Raw genomic sequence first — 14,312 nt, 5'->3', positions numbered from 1 at the left:
GAATCGAACCCAGGGTTTCATGTATACGAGGCAAGCACTCTTGCCACTATGCCATATTCCCAGCCCTGGATGTGTTAACTGTAAGTTGCCTATTAAAAGCCCACAAGAGGAAATGTTTTTACAGGTACATATTAGCCTTCCAAAGAAAATAAAGACCCCAAGAAGCCACTATGCCACAAAGCTTATATACGTCTTCAAACAGAATGATAAAGCATGGTGCTATTACCAGACAAAAGGGCTTGGGGCCAGGGTTGGGAAGTCCATAGGGAATCTACGAAGAAAAGATTGGAAGGTATGGTCTATTTTAGGAGATTTGTTTCTATGGGTCCATCTTGGCCTGGCCTCCTTCTCTCTTAGGATAAAAATGTTCTCTCTTACAAGAGCATGTGGAGCATGCACAATTTTATGGGCGGCTTTTAAGTAGAAAGGATGAGGTTATACAGCCTTCCTATACCTGCTTATTCCCTAGTGCCTTCAGCCTGGAACTATCAATGTGTTTAAGCAGTGTATTTTGGAGTGGCATGTTCCGTATCCCTTAAGCTCTTTTGAGGAGTTTTGCTATAAAGGTGAACATGGGGACCATGGATGATGATTTTTGTTTTGCTAGTACTAGAGGCTTGAACTCAGGGCCTTCCAATCTAGTTTGGCTTTCTTGCTTTTGGTTGGTGCTCTACCATTTGAACCATGTCTCCAGTCTGGCTTTGAGGCTGGTTATTGCAGATGAAGTCTTGTGAACTTTTCTGCATGGCTGGATTTGAACTCTGATGCTTCAGATCTCAGCCTTCTGAGTAGCTAGTATTATAAACACAACTCATTGGTGATGAGGTGTGTGTGTGTGTGTGTGTGTGTGTGTGTGTGTGTGTTTGTGTATGTGTGTTCGTGTCCCAGTCCTGGGGCTTGAACTCAAGGCCTATGTGTTGTTTCTGAGCTTTTTTTTTTGCGTAAGGATATCACTTGTGCCACAGCTCTACTTCTGGCATTTGGGTGGTTAATTGGAGAGAAGAGGCTGCCAGGGCTGGCTTCAAATGACGATCCTCAGTTCTCAGCCTCCTGAGTAGCTAGGATTACAGGTGTGAGCCACCAGCATCAGATTTCTTAAAACCTAAGTCTTGGTCTTTGATTCTGTAGTTCTTTCTTCTTCATTTTTATTATGCTTTATACAGGGATGGGCAGGCATAAAATACAGGGATGGGCAGGTGTACAATATTTTTTCTCTTCCTATAGTTTTTGCTTATAGAAAACGATTTCTTTTAGTCTGTGTTAACAAAACCAATTGCCATCTCTAGCATGAATAGTCTGGCTGTGGCAGCTTGTGTTTCTTCACAATTTTAGCTTGCTGTTGCAGTCATGACACATTTCAGAACAAATTTACCTACTGCTTCAATCAGTTCTTATTTTGTTAAATTTTTATTTTCCTGATTGAGCTTCACTGGGTCAATGTCATGTCATGTTAGTGTGATAATTTTTGAGTTTGCTCTTAAATTCAAAGTAATTATGAAGCAATCTTGAGAATGCATACACGTTCCCACAGGATTTTTAAAGCACAAATACAATTTACAGTTTTTTTTTTATATCTACCCATTTGAATTTTGGTTCTTTATTACAGTTTGCTATGGTAATATTTTATGTCAATAATTGTCCAGCAGCTCCTAAGTGAATTTTAATATAATAAAATTATGTAATATAATAACATTATTTGCAAAAAGTATAATTTAAGTAACTTCTAATCATATAACTAATATGATATTCATTAGTAATGTAATATTTTTCTTTCTTTTCCTCCACCCCTACTACTGGAGTTTGAACACAGGACTGCATAGATGCTAGGTCAGTGTTCTGCTACTTAAACTAAACCTTCAGCTTGGATTTTTGCTGGTTACTTTGGAGATGGAGTCCCTTGCACTTTTATGCTTAGCTCATGGTGGCCTCATACTTTGATCCTCCAGATCTCCGTCTCCTGGGAAATTAGGGTTACAGGCACGAGCCACCAGCACCTGGCTTATTTTCTTGATTTGTTGTTTTTCTTATAAAAGAAGATTGAACTAAGGAAATTACCAAATTAGGATTTCATGAATTACCTGGATTATTTGCATACAGGGTCAATGTTTTTGTTTGTTTTTTTCTTTTTAGTTTCACAATGTTTAAATTTTGTAGGGCACACACCAATAGACAAATTACATTGACCACACAGTGAATGAAAATGATTCCACAGTGAATCCACAGTGATTGAAGTTGCTCAATTAGCAGTGCTGGGGATTGAACCCAGGGCTTAATGCATGCTAGGCAAGGGGTCTGTCATGAAGCTACACTCCCAGCTTAGTTGCTCACTTAGGATGGAGGCAGAACTCATGGAAAGTAAACCCAAATTAAAGTGGGGTTCTAGCAAGAAATGCTATGCAACATGGCAGTGTAAGATGGGGGGATTAGCCAGAGGCTGACAGGGCATGGTCCTGTTGTTCTTTGAGCTCTCTATCTTATGTCTTCAGAGAAGTGGCTGAAAATGCAGTCTTCCTCTCAAAGCATCTGTCAAACTCCAAGCTATTAAAACTTAAATGTATATGTATTTTCCAGTCAATAGATGAAGTCAATACCTTGCAGCTGGGGTCTGAGAAAGTGTAGAGTCATTATTGAAGGGGGTGAGGACACTCCAAGTAGGTAGCACAACATTATATGTGTCACTCATACAACAAATTTTGGATATAGAATCATTTAAAATCTACCAATTAAGAAAATTCACAATTACAGTAGAAAAATAGACTTCAATTAAAAAACAACAACATTGTTCCTCTAGTGGAATGTCCATGGTTTATGCCTGTACTCTTAGCTACTTAACAAGCTGAGATTGGAAGTATTATGTTTCCAAGCCAGCCTAGGCAGAAAAAGAAATTCTGTGAGACTCTATCTCTAGTTAATCAGCGAAAAACTAGGCTGGAAGCATGGTTCAAGTGATAAAGTGCCATGAATGAAAAAGCTGAGTGAGAGAATGAAGCCCTTAGTTCAGAATCAGAGCCTCATTCTGTGACTCTCTCTTCTCTCTCTCTCTCTCTCTGTGTATGTGTGTGTGTATTACCTGAATGCAGTATAAAGGGATCAAACCAAACAAAAATATTATAGCTTTCAATTCACACCCCATTTCATTCTTTTCAATTTAAAAGCACAAATAAAAATTGCACACGGTCACACAGAATGACAGAATCAAAGTAAACTAAGTTATCTCTTCACCTTTACAATCATGGTTTATGGTAAATCACATGGCTTAAATCCAAGAATCTGTAGGGCCAAAAGGGAAGTCAACACCAACTGCATATGAAACAAGTTTGAACAAGTCTGGACTGTTATAGCTTCCTGAGCTGTACCATGTTCTTGAGTCCACATATTAGGGGTCTAACAGGATAACCAAGTTAACATTCATGTAATACAATGTTTATTCAATACTGGAGAATTAGAATACACTGACTTGGATCTTTCAGTAATTATTATAGCAAGTATATATAAAGAAATAGATGAGAGGTGGGGAGCACTTATTGTAGACATTGCTTAGAACTGACAGCAGTGATGATCATTGGCCGATTACCTGTGGACTGACTTTCCCTTGCTTTATTATTGGGTTTCAGTTCTATACCTTCAGCTCTGGTGCACCACAGAGAGGATGATGGATGCATGTGAGGTGAGCCTTTGGTGGGAAGAAAGTTAATGATGCAAAGGAAAGAGAGGCAATTTCCCGGGCTATGTCTGTGAGTAGACAAGAGGAGATGGGGTCAGGGCCGCTGGCAGAGGGGCTGACTCAGAGGCGAGCTCTCCACAGATGAGGAAGAAGGCCAACTGCATTCCTACATATGTATGGATGCCTGAACATCCAAGGGATTATCATTTATTAGTTCCCTTTCAAAGGTAGATCCAGAGATTTTTCACTGATTTCTAAAAGAACACTTTATGACTGTCTGACTTTAATTTTCTGTTCTTGAAAACTTTGCTCATCACTTTCAATATATACTTTTTTTTGCTGGAATGAATGCTTGAATATCAACTACATAGATCTGCATACACATGGGCATTTTTGTGATTTCTTTTTTCCAACTGAGATTATCCATCCCCCTAACAGGGAATAAATGGCTCAGGGATCTCTGATTTGGGAAACCCATTGTGAACACTCTAGATATCAGTCTTCTTTACTGCCTTTTATCTGTGCGAGCTGCTGCAGACCTGTGAGAGGTTGGGGGGGGGAGTAGAGAGAGGAGGACGAGCTTAGCTGCTGTGCTTATCCTTTTCTGTAGAGTTTTATTTTGATATTTTCACACTGTTCAGAGAGAATCCCACCCAAAGGTCCTCAAGCACCATGAAAAGGACGAGGAAAGAGCATCTCCGAACAGTGGCATTGTTAAATGCCAAGAGCCTGCCTCTCCAGTGGATAATTTTGAGATATTCTGAAACATTTTTCAAAGGCTTTGCTAAGTACTCATTGTGGAAAAGGACAAATTCTATATTAAACTTGCTCTGGGACCAGAGATGGCCTTGGGTAAAATTGTGAACTAGATGAGTTTTGTAGCTGACTTTTTTATTGCCTGTTTCCTCCATCCATGGATGTTCTTGCTCCTTCCTCCTGTATCTCCATCTCCTCCTCCTCCTCCTCCTCCTCCTCCTCCTCCTCCTCCTCCTCCTCCTCCTCCTCCTCCTCCTCCTCCTCCTCCTCCTCCTCCTCTTCTTCCTCCTCCTCTTTTCTTCTTCTTCTTCTTCTTCTTCTTCTTCTTCTTCTTCTTCTTCTTCTTCTTCTTCTTCTTCTTCTTCTTCTTCTTCTTCTCCTTCTCCTTCTCCTTCTCCTTCTCCTTCTCCTTCTCCTTCTCCTTCTCCTTCTCCTTCTCCTTCTCCTTCTCCTTCTCCTTCTCCTTCTCCTTCTCCTTCTCCTTCTTCTTCTTTTGGCTTCATATGATTGATACCAGTCACTTAGGTCATGAGGTCTTTTGTCTCTGCTGCAGGCTTTCCAAATAGAGCTGTGTATTCCGCCCTACAGACACAGTTAAATGTCTTCATTGTGGTCATCCTCTGAGCCATCCTCCATATTGCAGTGGGTGTGGGGCAAACACGATGATGTTTTCTTACTGGCCAGCCTTAGTGTGTGTGTTACTTGCTTTGTTTGCTATCCTCTGGCCAAATGGAACTCCTTGCTCTCATTCCTCCAACCCACCATGTTCTCAAGCTGTGGGCTTGGGGTACTCTAGTGTTTACCTGATGCCAGTTTCCCCCTCCCATTGCTGGTCTCTTATACTCACAGATTTGGGGTTCTGCTCTACAAAACCTTGTGTGGGCCTCCCATTTATGTTAGGTGCTCCTCATAAATAGTCATACTGTCATAACATTGTTCTTACTTATGTATTTTTCTTTCACTTACCCAGTCTGTGATTTTGCCTTAGTGACTTGATGAAGCCCAGGTACAAATAGACAGGTAGTGTAAGGCTGAATGTTAGGGTTGATCCCTTGATCAGAGCTCATGACCTATGTATTAAATAAAATACATTAATGAAAGATAGGATGAATTTAGATCAAGGAACTACATTTCCCATGGAGAATTACATTTTAGTTCCCAGTTTTCCCTTCCACATACACTATGATTTCCATTTTTGTAACAGTGTAACTATAAATTCAAATCAATAACATATAATGAGTATTTTCTACATATGAAGTGCTATGCTAGAAACCCAGGGGACAGATAAGGATGAATAATACACAGCCATAGTCTTCAAGAATTTTAAACTCTGTCACACTACAGTTACAAATACATTTTCCCTTAGTAAACATCCTCACATATATTTTTAAGGGGTTGCAAGATGAAAACAAAGTTTCCTCTTGCTTTGCAAGATACTGGAAGAGGAGAGGAAGCACGTAGAGGAGAGGAAGCACGTTTAGCTTTTTAGGCCCCCTGTGATAAGCCAGGGACCATCTTTTGTTATCCAATACACCAAATTTGATAAGGTAAGTATATTAGTCTCTTTTGTGGCAATGATCAAATACCTGATAGAAACATCTTAGGAAAGGAATTGTTCATATTGGATGAGGGTTTCAGCGGATTCAGTTTGTGGCTGCCCATGCCCTCTATACTCTTGGGCCGGCATCACTACATTGGGAGGGTATGGCAACACTTCTTTACCTTGCTGAAGACAGGAGGCAGAGAGAGCCAGGGAAGGTTCTCAGAAGATAGAGGCCCCAAACTCACCACCTATTTCTTCTAACTAGGCTTCACTTTCTAAAGTTTCAAGAGCTTTCTAAGGGAATGCTGCCTGCAGGGACATCATCACATGAGCCTGTGGGGACATTTCCCATCCACACTGTAACACCAAGTGCTATTTCTCATCTGTCCCTTGCTAGTGCTCTTTTGTAACTATTGTTTAGCTATAGCAGACTATGGGAAATAATCCTAGGCATTTAGTTTCTTCACCTGTCTATGTAAGGATGAATGTAATTGCAAATGGAAAACATTTTCAATAAAGATTTATGTAAGTATTAGAAATTCCTCTCTCTCCCCCTCTCTTTAATCTAATTTTATTCATGGTTGATTTGGGATGGTGAATAGCTCTCTTAGTAACAACACACACTAAAACCAAAAATGTCTTATTATGTAAAATGTTTAAACTACAATAGCAATTAAAAAATTAAAAAAAATTAATTCCGGGGGCTGGGAATATGGCCTAGTGGCAAAAGTGCTTGCCTCGTATACATGAAGCCCTGGTTCAATTCCCCAGCACCACGTACATAGAAAACGGCCAAAAGTAGTGCTGTGGCTCAAGTGGCAGAGTGCTAGCCTTGAGCAAAAAGAAGCCAGGGACAGTGCTCAGGCCCTGAGTCCAAGGCCCAGGACTAGCAATAAATAAATAAATAAATAAATAAATAAATACATACATACATACATACATACATACATACTAATCCGTGCATGCGAGTCTAACAATATAGGATTATACCTATATTGGAATTTTATGCCTCTATCAAAAAGAATGACATTGTCCCATTCATGGAGTTCATTTCACTTGGCATCTTCTTATGTGGTCATATGGGTGTAGCTATTGGGGTATTTTGGTCTTCTACCATGACTAGCCTATTCCTGTACTCGCTATTCCCTATGAGGGACACCATAGGGCTTATGTTTCTTTGGGTCTGGGTCGCTTCACTTAGTTATGATTTTTTTTCCAAGTGCTTCCATTTCCTTACAAATGAGGCAGTGTCATTCCTTCTGTTTTTTACTCATAAAAAGTGAGATAAATTATTAAGGAACAGAAGCACAGCAAGAACAAAGCTGATTGGTTCTCTGTAGCATGTAGCTTTAAGCTCCTATTACTGGTCTTCACTCTTGTCTTTTCCAAGTGGAGATTCTGGTTGGAGAATTAACCAGAGACAATAAACATTATTCTTGCTAATACTCTGTGTTTATATATAATTATGCATATTATGATTACAGCAATGAAAATGCTTTAACTACTAAATGCTTATCAAGACCTCCACTGAGAACATTAAAAAAAAAAACAGTAGTGATGAGGAAAATTGTGTTTGATGTCATCTTGTATGTTTTCCCTGAATTAATAATTATCACTAACCTACATGACATATACACTTGAATCTTACATTGAAGTGTATTCAATACATTTGATTATTAAGGCATTTCAACACAGACAAGAACACATAGAACAACAGTGCTCCATTGTATGATAAGGTCATCATTTGATCATAACATTATGTCATATGTCACTTCAACTGGAATCCTCCTGGGGTTTGGGGAAGGATGCATGATGATGCAACAGTATCTGATGTGCAAACAATGTAAGTTGATTTGGAGTTGTATTAGAACATGAACATGAACAACATTACAAAGGCACGGAATATAAATAAACCACAACTGCCAACATTGTAACCATGCCCAAGTTACAGGTTATCTGGACTGTCAATTCCTGGAAGATGTGAGGGATGAAATACAGGCAGAGAAACATAATATTGCTGGGTTTTATGCATGGGTTACAGAATGCTCAGAAACTAATTATGAATATTTTCTGCTTTAAGCCTAATGCCCAAAGACTAAATTTTTCATTACAGATAAATTTATTACTTAGAGTCTATACAGTTACTGAAACACCCTGTATTTCAATTACAATTTAATATGTAAAAGATAATGGGCTGCCCCTAACATTTATTTATTTCTTACTTTCTTATCTAAGAAAAGGATTTTTTAGGCATTGCATTTTCACATAATAAACAAAGTACAATTATCTCTTTACTTTCTGAAATAATACCAGAGGAAGTTCCAGGCAAAAATAATGACAACATACAGAATTTAAAGGAACTAATTTGATTATTAAGATTATTATTAATCTGATTATTAAGATTGTTCCAAAAGCTGGTCTTGATTACCCATAATGTATTAAGGATAGATTTTGGTCTCTAAACAAACCAGGGGTAAGTGAAAATCTGATGTTCTGATCTGCAAAGGGAAGAGATTTTTGCTTTTGTGCAGGTGTAATTTCAAAGCTAGTACTCAAAGAAGGACTAAAACTCAGCATTCCTTTTTTTTTAAAAAAAACAATTCTCTATTTACTAACATAAAAATAGCCATTTATAAAATGGCCTCACTGAGGTTTGGGGATCTTGAAATTTCAATTTTACTATCAAAAGTGCTTTGTGTATACAACACACTTCTCTCTTGAGTTTGAAAAAAAAGACTAAAGAAATGTTACTATTACAGGACTATAACAGTCTGCTTATTTCATGATTCTTGGGTCAAAGCTATCAGTCTATAAAGATTCCTTTATCTCCTTTTAAAATACCCCAGTTACCAATGACGGAGAGTACTCAAGAAACTTTAAATGCTGAGATTACAATGAGGGAAAACAAGCTTCCTGTTGTACAGACCCATAACAGAACAAGTACCTCAATATTTACCCACTTTAAATAATAAATACTTATTTCTTTAAAATTATTTACTGTCAAAGTGATGTACAGTTTCATATGTAAGGCAGTGAGTACATTTCTTATCAAACTTGTTACCTCCTCCATCTTTTTATTCCCTCCTTCCCTCCATCCTATCCCCCCTCATAAGTTTAACAGTTGGATTACAGCATATAGTTTTTTAAGTATTGCTGTTACACTGGTTCGCCTTTTACGCTTTGGCTTTCCATTTTGATGTTCCCCTTCCCTTCTCTAGGTCCAATAAACGTATATACAATACCCATGGTACCAAAATCAGTAACAGTGACATCAGGGGTAAAACCCTGAGGAAGAAAGGCAAAAGAAAATGGCATAATTTCACAAGGTACATTGAAAATAACGACAATCGTAACCACTTATTTCCATAACTTGGAGTTCATTTCATTTAGCATCATCTATATGTTCATATGTACATAGCTATTGAGCTTTTGTGATCTGCTAGGACATTACGTCTAACAATATCTGAGGACAGAAATCCGGGAGATGCTTTGGGGGTGGGGGGTGGTGTTGGTTCGGACTCTAGGGTTGGGTTTCAGGTCTCTTGTGAGAATGTGTTTAAGCTGAAAGTCAAATGGGAGAGCTGCCCAATATCAGGCTTACTCATATTTCTTAACTGATATATGACATGCCGATTTGAGAAAGCCCATTATATTCTAGCTGGCCCTGGCCCACTTTTGTCTAGCTGTACTTCTAGATTCCTTTCTTCCACCATGGTCTGTGGGCATCTTTTTCTCTTCTACCTGTCACTCATCCCCTCCCCCCCAAGTTTTTCCTAAACTGCTCTCTGTACAGTCTTGGATTTGCCTACCTCTTTCTTCAGTCTTTCAGTATACTCTGGTTTTGGTGGTTGGTTCTTGTGGCCTGCTTTTCCCCAAGGAGTTGGCTTCTTCCAAGGTAAGATACCTGAGCAAAAAGAGACAGCTCACAACAATTTGTAACAATCTTGGAAGTGGAAAAGGTTTCTTCTACTTCATTCTACCATTCACCCAGACAAACCATAGAACAGTGTGTGTGTGGGTACCAGGTTGTGAGTAGTAGGCATCCAGGATGAACTGGGGGCATCTTGGAAAGTGACTACTAGAGGTTTGAAACAGATATCCAACCAATCCTCCTATGTGTTAGGATTCTCTTGTGATAAAATAGGAGCATTAATTTAAAGGAGGATTAGTTTATTTTGGCTCACAGTGCCAGAGGTTTTGGTCTCTGGTCCTTGGCTGCATCACTGTAGGCCTGTGGGGAGGTAGAGCATCATGGGGGAAGAACATGGCAGAACAAAGCTGCTCACCTTGTGGTGGCCAGAAAGCACATGGGAAGCGGGGGAGGGAGAGCAGGGACCAAATGTGTTCCTCAAAGGCTTGCCTCCCATGGTCAACTGTGTCCAACTTAACCCCACATCATAGCTTCCCCCACCTCCAAATGTAATATAAATTAAGCTGTGAATTCATCAATGGAGTCTTTGATGAGATTAGAACCTTCATAATCTAAATCACCTCCTAGATTCCTCTACCTCTGAATACTGCAACATTGGGGGATGGCCTAGTGGTAAAGTGCTCGCATACATGAAACCCTGGGTTCAATTCCTCAGCACCACATATATAGAAAAAGCCGGAAGTGGTGCTGTGGCTCAAGTGGTAGAGTGCTAGCCTTGAGCAAAAAGAAGCCAGGGACAGTGCTCAGGCCCTGAGTTCAAGCCCCAGGACTGGCAAAAAAACAAAACAAAATAACATTGGCACCAAGACTTTAATACATGTGTTTTTGATATGAAATCACTACACTTTAAGATATTTAAAAAACCCGAGAGAGTGTCAGGAAAAGGGTGACACTGTCCAAAAAGAAATGCACTCCTTACCTGATTTATATAACTGTAACCTTTCTGTACATCACCTTTATAATAACAGCAAAAGGTTAGTAAAAGAGATGTCTAAGCCTAGAATTTGGATTACAAAATGTTTCCTTTAGTAGTCATTGTCTATTATTGAGAAGAAATGACAGGCAAACCTACCAGTGACCATTCAGACAGACCCCCAAGGGGAAAACAGAAAGCAGCTGAAATTTCTTTGCTGACATTGCATGACTTTCCTGTAACCTGAGTATACTAAGCACACTAACTAAGCCATAACAATCCAGTCATTACTCACACTTTTTACGTCTATCAAGGTCCAAATATAATTTCAAAAATGCATGCGTGCTACAGCTTAGCCTTGAGAAAGGTATAATGTATAATAAAGTACAACACAGCAATATACTGCCACAAAATGTTAGGTGATTACTAATCCTATGCATTTAGGAATAAAAATTTAAAACCTTGCTATGAAAAAGGTGGAAAACAAGTGGCTTTTCAGTTTTCTTATTTCCCAGCTTGAATAATTCAATTGGAGTTTTATAATATTAGAGGGAATCAATGCTTGCTTACAGCTTTCTATTTTAGGTGAAAGATAAGTCACTTGGAATACTTCTGGTAGTAAATTGCCAGGTGGAGAGACATACCCATTAAAAATTACCATACAAACTTCTTGGATTCCTGAAAAAGAAATTTCCAATAGTTTTCAATCTAGGATAGTCTTTTAAAGAACACTATATGAATCAGCTGCTTGAAACTTAGAAGCCACAAGGTACCTGATCTAGGCAAGCAAATACAGAGTGGTAGAATATAATAGCTCTACTGCACTGATAAACAAAAATAAATAAGTAGCCAATTTTAAAACTTTAAACGACCAAATAACTTTCTCAATGGGTCAACTCTTAGAAAGGCTGAAGAAAACTATGTTCCTTTTCTATCCCACCAATCTACCTGGATTTATATTTGTCTCAGCCTTCCCTAGGTATGCTCTACCCCTTCAGGCTCTATCTTTTAGGACAGAGAGAAAAGTCATTGCAGGTACAAAGATGGTGACATTGGAGTGCAGAGGAAAATGAGCCTGAAAGGGATTGGCAAACTGGCTTTATTTAAACAGTGGTTCTCCCACATTTGCTGAAGTTTAGAATAAGGTTCTTTGGAGTAGGATGCATACTATTTTAAAAGCCCTTCAAGACACCATGACTATTTAAAGATCATAAAAAATTAAATTTAATTAAGAAAAAAACAGACAATTTTAATATATATATTTAAATTACACCCCAAATTGAGAATCTTTGTCTTAGCACAAAGAATCACCTGGAGGGCATGTTGAGGTCATTGATTATTACATTCTTCTTCTGAGGTTCTGATTCACTAAGTGTGTATGTGGAAGCTTGATCATTTACACACTGTGTGTGTGTGTCTCTGCTGGGGCTTGAACTCAGGGCCTGGGCCATGTCCTTTAGCTTTTTTGCTCAAGGCTGACACTCTGCCTACCACTTGAGCCACACCTGCCTTTCCTGCTTTTTGTTGCTTAATTGTCAACAAGAGTCTCATGGTCTTTCCTGCCCATGCTAACTGCAAACCAGAATCCTCAGATCTCAGTCTCTTGAGTAGCTAGGATTATAAGCCAAGGTCATCCAGCTTGATCATATACATTTTAAAATCATGTATTTAGTTGTAGAAAGGAGATTTAGGGTATCATTTTCATACATGCATGTAATGTGGCTTATATCTCCCTTCCTCCCCTCTCCCCTCCACATTTAACTCTTTTCCACTCTCGTTTGCATTTTTAATAGGATCCTTAGGAGAAGCTGTGTTGGCTGCGGCTGCCCACACTTTAAGAGTCTTAGAAGAGTTTGACTCTTGTTATATTTTTATATAACAATAAGGAGTTCATCTGCGAGTGGGGTTCAGGAGCAAGAATGAGAATTGGTAAAGGCAGAAACCACTCATCTGCTCCCGTTCTTCTTGCATCCTTCAAAGCTGCTGTTGAGCTGGGGCCTCTCTGCATTGTCTCTCCCTGTTTGCTTAGTCTTTCAATTCACGGGTTAAGGAAACAGAAGCCCTTGCCCTGCCTGACCAGGGAAAGGCTAGAAGCTTCTTATGCCTCACTCCATTTTGGCAGGCATGCTTCTCAGGCCAGCCACCCTCTCTTCTACCCTCACCCATGCCCTTAGTTAACCCCGCCCAATTCATTGACCTCCCTCTTCCTCACCCGCCCTCTGGCGTCCAGGTGGTTGCTAGGGCAACATGGGCGCCGTTCAAAAAGCACTCGGGAGATCCACGCCGCCCACTGCGTACTGCGCAGGCGTGAAAGGCTGAAGTCGCTGTCATGGCCTACTTCAATCCCGTGGTAAGGCGGACCGCAATCACAGGGAACAGGGTGCAACTGGGACTCCGGGCTCACAAGCATTTGAACCCCACATACCCTTTAACCCTGTGTGGCACATAACAGGGTTTAGAAGACTTTTTTTGTCTCCCCTCTCTGTTGGACAAGCTCATGAGGGCAGGAAGTTGGGCCTGGTCTTGTAGTAAGAACACGAGTCCTCCCTACCCAGGGTGAGGATGTTGGGTTAAGGTTTTTAGGGTGTCTTAGAGGTGGAAATCACCTCAACCCTGTTCATTTCCAGTGTGGTTAGAAAATGCCCAAGCTCACTTTTACTCTAATTCTTTATATTGTTTTGAGACGGAGTCACACAAAGTAGCCTCAGGTACAGTGTAGCTGGCTTTGAACTTGTAATCCTCTTGCCTCAGTCTCTTCAAAGCTGGGATTACACGGGTGGCCTATCACAGCCAGCCCCAATTCTAATGATTAATTTTAGTATGAGCATTGTTGATTCAAACTATATTATTTACTAACCTGAAATAATGGGTAATTGTTACCCTAGAACATATGTTTAGTGTTGCCCTAATTATGCCTTCTCTTTCCCATCCTTTAACACTTATTGCTTAGTTGTACAACTCACAAACTTTACCCTCGCATGCCCCAAAGTTACCTCAACCACACAGTGAGGATGTACAAACTACAAGGCACTTGTGAAACCTTCCCCAGTCTTAAAAAATCTGAATTAAAGAATTATCACCAGACTCATATTTTCAGGACAATGTGCTTGTCTAGAAAGCTGCTTTAAATTTTTTCACATATATGTAGGAAGCATAAATGATTCCATTTTTAGAGATATGCTGTTTTAATGTATCTATTTTCTGATGTGTTTTATGACATGTAAAATGCTCATGCCTGTCTATAAGCTTACATAGTATATAAATTTACCTGATTGATTGTGAACTCCAAGGAAATTGTGTCTTCTTTTAGAGGAGCTAAGATGGATGTCAATACTATATATAGTTTTTAATATAGAGAAGAGATAGGGAAAGCAATAGAATGTCTTAACTCTGGTCCTACAAGAAAAAGTACGTTCGATACCTATTTTGCTTTTGAAAAATTGTGTTCTAATGGATTCTTTTTGACTGCTGCTGCTATACACTCTGAGGGCGGATCTTAAAGATG

General features: G+C 39.4%; 1 protein-coding gene across 2 annotated transcripts in view; it reads left to right on the top strand.

Moving 5' to 3' along the window:
• Positions 1-1,014: 1,014 nt before the first annotated feature.
• The window catches only part of Gtf2a1l (general transcription factor IIA subunit 1 like), a 52,795-nt gene continuing 39,497 nt past the window's right edge, over positions 1,015-14,312 (top strand). The window contains exon 1 of one of the 2 annotated variants that reach the window (XM_048352965.1): positions 1,015-1,827. In XM_048352965.1, coding sequence (XP_048208922.1) covers positions 1,821-1,827 — 7 coding nt within the window. In that variant the 5' untranslated portion in view covers positions 1,015-1,820. The remainder of the gene's footprint in view (positions 1,828-14,312) is intronic. The other variant, XM_048352964.1, reaches the window with a different exon arrangement.

Source organism: Perognathus longimembris, chromosome 8, assembly GCF_023159225.1.
Source record: "Perognathus longimembris pacificus isolate PPM17 chromosome 8, ASM2315922v1, whole genome shotgun sequence".
In the NCBI taxonomy this organism is placed as follows: Eukaryota; Metazoa; Chordata; class Mammalia; order Rodentia; family Heteromyidae; genus Perognathus; species Perognathus longimembris.
This window is presented reverse-complemented; position numbering and strand designations above follow the sequence as displayed.